Source organism: Pteronotus mesoamericanus, unplaced genomic scaffold (assembly GCF_021234165.1).
Source record: "Pteronotus mesoamericanus isolate MK-2021 breed Mesoamerican mustached bat unplaced genomic scaffold, CSHL_Meso_final contig_1242, whole genome shotgun sequence".
NCBI classification, from domain to species: Eukaryota; Metazoa; Chordata; class Mammalia; order Chiroptera; family Mormoopidae; genus Pteronotus; species Pteronotus mesoamericanus.
In genome coordinates, this window is record NW_026555053.1 from 914,905 (window position 1) to 924,013 (window position 9,109).

The 9,109-nt window shown below is 56.2% G+C and overlaps 1 protein-coding gene across 1 annotated transcript; it reads left to right on the forward strand.

Moving 5' to 3' along the window:
* Positions 1-938: 938 nt before the first annotated feature.
* On the forward strand, positions 939-7,298 carry MINAR1 (membrane integral NOTCH2 associated receptor 1). The gene is made up of 3 exons (XM_054588373.1): positions 939-3,239; positions 4,958-5,212; positions 7,101-7,298. Exons 1-3 carry the CDS (start codon positions 939-941, stop codon positions 7,296-7,298), a joined length of 2,754 nt encoding a protein of 917 aa, XP_054444348.1.
* Positions 7,299-9,109: the final 1,811 nt, after the last annotated feature.

The window sequence follows — 9,109 nt, forward strand, 5'->3', positions numbered from 1 at the left end:
TCGAAAATTTGCATAATACAATATTGAAGACCAGGTTACTAAATCAGCGTAGAATCCATATTTACAATCCAAATGTAACCGGCATTAAACATTTTGGCATATATTATTTCCTTTCCTTTTCATTCCCAAGAATATATAATGAAGAGCCTCCTCCGTATAGATTTATTTTCATGTATTTTCATTCAATATTGTAGTATAGCTTTCTCATAAAAAAGTCTTCACTGAGTAATTTTTAAATTTACACGCAGTACTGTTCACGCATGGGGCGTGCGGTGCCGTGAGTTTTGACAAACGTGTGCAGTCACGGAACCATCCCCGGGAGACAGTGCCATCTGTGTTCCTGCAGAGCCGGCCACTCGCCTCACGTCCAGCCCCGGCGACCGGACGCTGGTTTTCGTCAGTGTCACTGAAATGTCATCATGTGGCATGTGGCCTTTTGGCTCAGGCCTCTTTCCCTCAAGCACAATCGACCCGAGGTCCACGTCAGTGCCTGTATTAGTAGTTTTTTCCTTTTTATGGATGAATGGCATTCCCGTGTAGGGAGGTGCATCCGTGGGCTTTTAATGTTCATAAGAAGCCACGTATATCACAGCATGCTTCATCAGTGCATCCCCTCATTTGTGGGATATTTAGGTGTTTTACCTTCTTCTCTATCGTAAATACCATCGTAGTGAACATCTTCATGCATAAATCATGGTCATCGATCATGTCTTCGAGGTAGATTCCTGGGGATGACAGGGTCGCGTGTTACCGACACCTTTCAAGTCCTGAGTGCATGTTTAGTCTGTGAAAAGTTTTTCCTTGTGTTTCTTCATGTGGCTCACAGCAAGCTCGCCTGAAAACTCCACCGGTGTCTCTAACCCTCTCCCCGCCCCTCTTTCCCGACGCTGTCGCTGCAGGACTGACTCGGAGCCGGGCGGCCTGGGCAACCCTAAGCCATGGAGGCCCGTCAGGAAACCTCCCTCTTCCTGGTGAAGATCCTGGAGGAGCTGGACAGCAAGCAAAACACCGTGTCCTACCAGGACCTGTGCAAGTCCCTGTGTGCCCGCCTCGACCTGCCGCAGCTGGCCAAGCTCAGGAGCGTGCTCTTCTACACGGCCTGTCTCGACCCCAGTTTTCCGGCCACGCTATTCAAGGACAAGATGAAATGCACCGTGAACAACCAGCAGTCAAAGAAAATCATGGTGGCGGCCGACATCGTGACGATCTTCAACCTGATCCAAATGAATGGGGGTGCCGCCAAGGAGAAGCTGCCCACGGGCCGGCGGAAGGTGCGCCCGAAGGAGGCGCCCTTCGAGGCGTGCGGGCCGGAGGCGGAGATCTGCAGCGCGGCCGAGTACGAGCCTCTCCGCTGCGAGCTGGGTGACCGGCCTTTCAGCCAGGGCTACCCCGCCAGGCAGCCCTCTAAGTGCCGGAAGGGGGAGTGCAAGGACTGCCCCAAGTTCGTGCCTGCCTCCGAGCCCAACTTCTTGCTGGGCGTCAGCAAAGAGGCGAAAGCCCGCGCCGCCTCGCCGGACAGGCTGCCGGCCCTGGCCCCGTACTCGGCGGCCAGCCCGCAGCCCTGCGAGATGCAGAGGACCTACTTCCCCATGAACATCGAGCACGAGTCCCCCTCAGACCGGGACTCGCTGCCCATCGCCCAGGGCGTCAAGGAGACCTTTGTCTCCCACGACGAGCCCTTCGGGGTCCCGTCCTGTGTACAGAAAAGGAGCATCTTCAAGGAGGATTTCCACAACCTGATGGCCGTGTCCCCCAGTTTGGCTGGCCCCGCAAACAAGGCAGAGGGGGAGCATGGGGAGCCCCCAAGCCGGAAGGAGCCCCACAAGATACCCTTCTTGAATCACAGCTTCGAGATGCCCTACGACAGCCAGTACCTGAATCCCCTGTACTCCCCTGTTCCCGACAAAAGGCGGGCAAAGCATGAAAGCTTGGATGACCTTCAAGCCTCCACGTATTTTGGACCCACTCCTGTGATGGGGACCCCAGAAGCCAGGCGGTGTCCGGGGAGGCCTGGCAAGCAGACCCCCTGGCCAGCCAAAAGCTGGAGCCTAAACACAGAAGAAGTCCCTGACTTCGAACGGTCCTTTTTCAATAGAAACCCTTCTGAGGAGAAGCTGCGCTACGCAAATTCCAGCAGCCAGTCCCCCAACTTCCCAGCACCGGACCAGCGCCCAGCTTACCTCACGCCGAAGGAGCATCAGCCGATGCTCCCTGTCGGCTACGCGGCGAAGCCCAACGGGCTCAAATCGAAGGAGGTCTCGTCCCCCATGGACCTGGAGAAGCACGAACCGGTCAAGAAGTACAAGGACAAGAGCATCAGCTGTACCAGTGGGCAGCTCAGCTCAGACACCAGCAGCGTGGGCACCCAGACTGAGCAGCACGTGCTGGAGCCCAGGAAGTGCAAAGACCTGTGCGCCTCGGGGCCAGGCAGGTACGGCGATCGGCACTCCAGGAAGCAGTCAGATGATGACTCGGAGGTCGTCAGTGATGACATCAGTGACATTTTCCGATTCCTCGACGACATGAGTATCAGTGGCTCGACGGGAGTGATTCAGTCCTCCTGCTACAACAGCACAGGGTCCCTGCCCCAGCTTCACAGGTCGGACTGTGACAGTTCACCGGAGCGCAACACGCCCAAAGGTGCCAGCGGGCTCCCCGGCAGCAAAGGAGAAAAGGGCAGCCGGCCTGAAAACAGTCACCACTCAGAAGAGGAGCTGAAGACCAGTGTATGCAAGCTGGTGCTCCGGATCGGTGAAATCGAACGGAAACTCGAGTCGCTGTCGGGCGTCCGCGAGGAGATCTCCCACGTCTTGGGCAAGCTGAATAAGTTGGATCAGAAAATGCAGCAGCCTGAGAAGGTGGGTGTGCAGATGGACCTGAACTCCCTGACCAGCGAGGCTCTGTCCGAGGACAGCGCCTCCCCCCGGGCCTTCCGCGCGCACAGCGGCTCCCGCGGGCCCAAGCTGGAGAACAGTGCTGACTGGTGCTGCTCCGACGCCAGCGGGAGCAACAGCGAGAGCCTCCGTGTCCAGGCCCTGAAGAAGAGCCTCTTCACCAGGCCGTCCTCGCGGTCGCTGACGGAGGAGAACAGTGCCACAGAGTCCAAGATCGCCAGCATCTCCAACTCGCCCAGGGACTGGCGCACCATCACGTATGCCAGCCGCGGGGGCCTCGGCGAGGAGGAGGTAAAAGACAGAGGCCCGGGAGAGAGCAAGGACTGGCACCGAAAACCTAAAGAGGTAACGCATAGGGAGCGCCCGTAACTGGGCAAAGCGGGGCGCGTCTCCCTGTCTCGGGCGCACCCGCCGCATGCCAGCCGCCCAGCCAGGTCGGGCAGCCGCTGAGCGCGCTGAAGCAGAGGGTGCAGCGCAGGTGGGTGGGTGGGTGGGGGGTTGGCTGGGAGGCACGTGCTGCATGCTGCTGAGGGGCGGGAGACCACACTTTCACAAAGCAGGGGAAGCAGCAGGAAGGCGCGCGTCACCGAGGACAGCCTCCTGTCCTTTCCGAAACAGCAGGGTGCGGGCCAAGAACATGGGGAAATGATATAAAAGGGCCCCTTTCATGAACTTCGGTGCAGGCGTGGTGGTCCTTTGCAGAAGCTTCAGTGCCTGCATTATAAGAATAATAGGTGACTGGTGAGAAAACAGGGTGCAGAGGAAGTCACTCTGAGTTGCCCCACCCAAGGACGGCGCTGCTTACGACACGTCCTCCTTTCTCTGTAGCTTCTCCCTCCAGACTGCGCCTGCTGCCCTGTTCCTGGGAGCGGGCGTTTGCATCTGTTCAGCGGCTGTGGCCGTCAGTTCCAGGGGGAAGGTGCCCGCATGCACACACGCGTGCGCACACACACAGAGGTGGTAATGAGCAGAATTAATAGAATCAGTGAAGCCTCTTGGAAGATACTTGGCTTTGATGAGTTGGAAAATGAGAAGCGACATCCTTTCCTTGTTTGGGTTTGGCAGCACTTGCTGGGCTGTGTCTGCGTCTGCGCTGGCCACCTCGGTGGCTCGCCGGCATCTGTGTTCAGAGCATGGCTCCAGTTTGCCAGTGAGTGGGCCTGTGCTGGTTCCCACCCAGGTGTGGGGCGCACATGCTCACCCACTTCTGCTTGGTGGGGCAGTTTTGCTGGAGTGGGAGATAAACAGGCAGAGGGGACAACACTCTGTCTTCAAGGAGCTCCCAGGCCAGCGCAGGACACAGACAGGCTGGCAGGTGGTCGCAGTTCAACGGGACGGTGTTGACCGTGGGGTCTGGCCACATCCTATGGAATTGCAGAGGTGGGCACTGACCCGGTCTTGGGGGTCAAGGAGTGCTTCCCGGAGGAAGCAAGGTTATGTAGAGATCTGAGGGCCTAAAGTTAGAATTGGAAGGTATCAGAGGTCTCCAGCTGTAAGAGCGCCCTGGCCGCAGCTCATGGGCTGCGTGGGTTCTAAGTGACGGCCCACGTGGCAGGCACCTTCCGACCTCCAGGCTGTTGTCCTGACTGGTCCCTGGTCTTGAAAGCCCTGCACGGGTCACTGAAAATCACCAGAGGCTCCCAGGGTACTTTCGGGTTTGGCTTCTTCCAGAGAAGCAGCGTGGGTTCAGCAGCTCCTGGAGGGAAGGACCGTGTCTTTTACTGCTCGGTACCAGGCACACATTGGTAAAAGAAAGGCGGCAGCAACGGTTAAGCAAGGAATCTCAGGAGCCAGATGGTGAGGTGGCAATCGCAGTCCCACCCCTGGGCAGCTGTGGGCCCTGGGCCCCACCTCTTTCCCACACAAGACGAGCAGCAAGAGCAGTGACAGTGTGAGGGTCCAATCTCTCCCTGGCACAGAAACAGGGGCTCAAGAGTAGGGCTGTCGTGAGTCCGTTGGTGGATAACTGCGCTTTGTGACCTGGGTCTGTGGGGTCTGGAGACGTCAGGCCGGCGGCAGCCCAGCGGTGCGTGACGTCCGACAGCCTCTGTGCCCCTCCGCAGGCGGACAGGCAGTACGACGCCCCCCCGCAGCACCGCCTGCCCAAGCAGCCCAAAGACGGCTTCCTGGTGGAGCAGGTGTTCAGCCCGCACCCCTACCCCGCCTCCCTCAAGGCGCACATGAAGAACAACCCGCTGTACACAGACATGCGGCTGACCGAGCTGGCCGAGGTGAAGCGGGGCCCGCCTTCCTGGGCCGTGGAGGAGTACACCCGGAACACGGGCGACAAGGGCAAGCTCGCAGCCCTGGACCTGCAGGTGAGCTTCTGGCGGTCCCGGGATGGCTGGGGGAGGGGCGGCGGTGGGGGCTGCCAGGCACTGCAGGTGCAGGAAGGGACCACAGTGACCCAGACCGGCCCACACCCTACCACTGGGCTCCCGGCCGCACCACGGAATTCTGAACTTCCTCGGAGCTGAGAGTTTCACCAGGGGGTTCCTGTCCTGTTGTTTGTGTGTAGCAGTGGAGGTGACGTAGACCGTACAGCGTCTGTCTCAACGGCTCGGCCACAGTCACACAAAAGCAGCGGCAGATAATTAATAAACAATCAAGCGTGCCTATGTTCTGATAACATTTTGGTTTTTGGACACTAAGATTTGAATTTCACATAATTTCTACATACAACAAAATATTAGTCTTTGATTTTTTTTCAACCAGTTAAAAATGTAGATGTCACGTTTAGCATGTGGTGTGCACAGTGACAGGCAGCGGGGGAATTCAGCCTCCGGGCCCTGGGCCCTGGCCACCACCCTAGGACCACAAGCAGCGGGCCAGCACAGGCTGCGGCGTGAGGTCCTGGCGCCCCGGCCGGGTGGCAGGCAATGCGGAGTTAGCAGGGACGGCTGACTGTGATGAGGGCCGGGTCCGGCAGCCGAGTGCCCAGGGACCCGCTCCAGTGAGGGGCTGCTGCCCTCGGATGTGAAGACAAGGGAAGGGAGCTGTTTCCGAATCCCTCAGACCCACAGCACCGGGCGCCTGACGGGAACTGAGCCTCTGCCCCTGAACTGAACTGCAGGCCATTAGGGAGGGGTCGGGGAGGGAACACCCCACCGGCTGAACCTACCTGGGGGCCTCAGGGCCCGTCCTTAGGGGCAGTCTCCTGGGACGCGAAACAAGGCAGGAATAGGCACGGTCGGACCTGGGAGGACAGGCAAAGAATGACCAGCATGGGTTAGAATCATCATTAGGGCCACTAGGGACGTCACGTGACAGCGTTTAAGTCTGTTTTGTAACCCTTTGTGTGTGTCTGTGTGGATGTGAGAGACAGATTATTAACATGCTTTGTGAGCGGTAAACAATCCAAGAAAATGGATATGTGTATTTCAGAGATTTAGGTGACCTCACTTGGAGCCGCAATGTGTTGTTGCTTTGCTGTGACATGTTATTAAGTGCTCGCCATACACGAGAATACTGCCTTTCTTTATGGAAATAGATGGGCACCGTTCACGGGGAATGGGATTCACAGGCCAGGCAGGTTAAAGACACTATTTCTCCTGCAGGCAGTTCATTATGAAACCCAGGGAGCCCAGGAGACAAACGTCGAGTGGGCTCTCCCTCAGGGGATGCTGTGTCTGGCACGGAGACGCCCTGCCACACGCATCTGTAGACCTTGGCTTTGAGCAGTGCCCCGACCTGTCAACAGGTGTTTGAAATTGGAATACTTTATGTTTGGTTTGAATTGCTGATTATCTGGGAGGTGCCTTTGATTTTTTTCAGTCGACACTTTGCTGAGGACCTGCAGACTGAATGGGAGCCAAGCGATAGTCTTGTGTGAGCTCCATTCTCAGGGGCTGTTGGCGGAGAGCCTTTCTCAGGGGCCTGCTGCTTCCCCCGCAGTGGGCCAGCCCGTTCTGGGTTGTGTGCCATTACACTTCACGCTTGTGTTTCTTGGCCGTTTTGCTTGCTTATACACAGGAGATCTATAGCCCTGCGGGGTCAAAAACATGACGTCTGCCGTAGGCGAGGGGCAGGTGCGGCCCGTGCTGCGTGGGACCTGCCTCAGGCAGCGGCTGTGGGCAGCGCTGGGCGCACGGCCAGGTCTGCCAGCGGCAGAGCACCCTTCGTGCTTCAGGAGGGACGGCTGTCAGGGTGTCTTTGACCCGGTTTCAAGTACTCGCCATATTTCTAACACCTCCTCTTCACTTTTAGACGCAAGAATCTTTAAATCCAAACAACTTAGAATATTGGATGGAAGACATTTACACTCCAGGCTACGACTCGTTACTCAAACGCAAAGAAGCCGAGTTCAGAAGAGCCAGGGTCTGCAAGATAACAGCGCTGATCGCAGCCGCCGCCTGCACGGTCATCCTTGTCATCGTTGTGCCCATCTGCACAATGAAATCATGAGCCCGGGGATGCCGTGTTGCCCGCAGCTTAGCACTTCCGATGTCTTCCTCCACAGTTTAAAATCGTGCGGCCGTGTGGCAACAGTTTGTTCAAACAGAGATGAAATCCTGGAGGCTTTGCCGAGGACGGTGTCCAGAAAGCACGCGTTCCAGAGAGAAACCTGGGGGCTGTGACTGAACGGTACGCGGATGCATTTTCAGATGTGCAATAGCTTTTCCTACCAAAAGAATGTAATGAACTACCACTGATACAAATTGAATTACAAGCAAAAAACAAAACAAAACAAAACAGAACAAAACACACACAGGCAGGCATTTTACTTAGATTCCTTCCATTCTGATGACGTTCCCGGCGGGGAACGTGTTATACAGGAGATAGTCAGTACAGGCCTCTCGGAGGGAAACCAAGGGAGACGGCACCATGAGCGGGCAAAGGGAGAAGTCCCGTGTTCCGAGCGTTCCCAGAGCGCCGCAGGGAAAGCGCAGGGTGTGCATCCAAGAAGGATGTTACTTCTGTGCCGACTTTTACCAAGGGCTACTGACTTTGCATTCTCGCCCTTCTGTCGTCACGACGCGTTTCCCTGCAGATCCTCCCGGGGCCCTTTGGGACCTCTTCCTCGTGCCCACGGCAGGAAGGAGCTCAACTGCCACGTGCGGCGTGAAGTGTGCTCTTCCTTGTTTGACAGGCCACGGAGCCCAGGCCAGGAGCCCTTCCCGTCCCCGCCCCGCGGGGTGGGAGCGCCGCTCGTGCCTGTGAGAGGCCAACAGCGCACATCACGGCCACCCCGAAGGGCCCCCCTTCCTGCTTTGGTGTGCGGCTCCACTCTTTGGTCTTCTGTCTCCTGGTCGGACCAGATGCTCTGCTTCTCACTCCTGAGTCGAAGAGCTTGGAACTTGTCCTTGTGCCTTGAAGAGGAGAGCTGACGGCTACACCTGCCGTTCTAACTGTAACCCACGGTCTCCGTGCACCCCTGAGAGCGGCCACCTCCCTGGCTTCACAGACTGGAAAGCTTGTCAACCGTACGATACAGGCGTCGAGCTGTTCTCACCCACCCCAGCGCGCACTCCAGTTCCGAATACTCGCCGTCAGTGCAAAACATAGTATCTATTTAACCGTTTATCTATCTATCTATGTGTCTATCTAAATACCTAATTTTGGTTCATTGTCTTCTCTGTTAAATAACTTGCGAGCAAGGTCCCTTCGGTGTGCAGGAAGCCGTTGTGATTTCATGGGAATTCAGGCTCAGTTCCCACCTCGTGAATGGTGCTCTGACATACCTGGATAGAAAGAACCCTTTTAGGTATTTGAGTCGAATGTTGTGTTACAGGTGAAAGAAAATGATTGATGGACACTGGCTACCTAAGTCTCCTGAGAACAAGGTGGGGCAGAAATACATGCTGGTAGCGAGAATGACCACTCTGGATGATACAATACATTCCTGAAAGGAAGGTTTAGAAAACACCTCAGATTTTAAAGCAATAGGAGCCCAGTATTCATCCCCAAAACTCCCAAATAATGCTTAGCTCGCTGTGTCTAAGCCTGTCGTTCGCCGTGAGGGGTAGTCAGGACACTTCATGCTGTTAACCAATAAGCGACGGGTGTTTGCCTCTGTAGGGAACCTTTATTTTTAGAGGTCCTCACGTTATCTGTTTCAGCCTCCCGTTTATGGGCGGATTTTCAACTTGGCGACGGAAACCTAAGCCTTAGTGTGGAAAACTGGGGATTTATCACTGCAGATGACATGTATATATAGTACTATCGTCAGAATTTTAGTCTTTTGGTGCTTGGTTTTGGGTTGGGCACAGTCAATA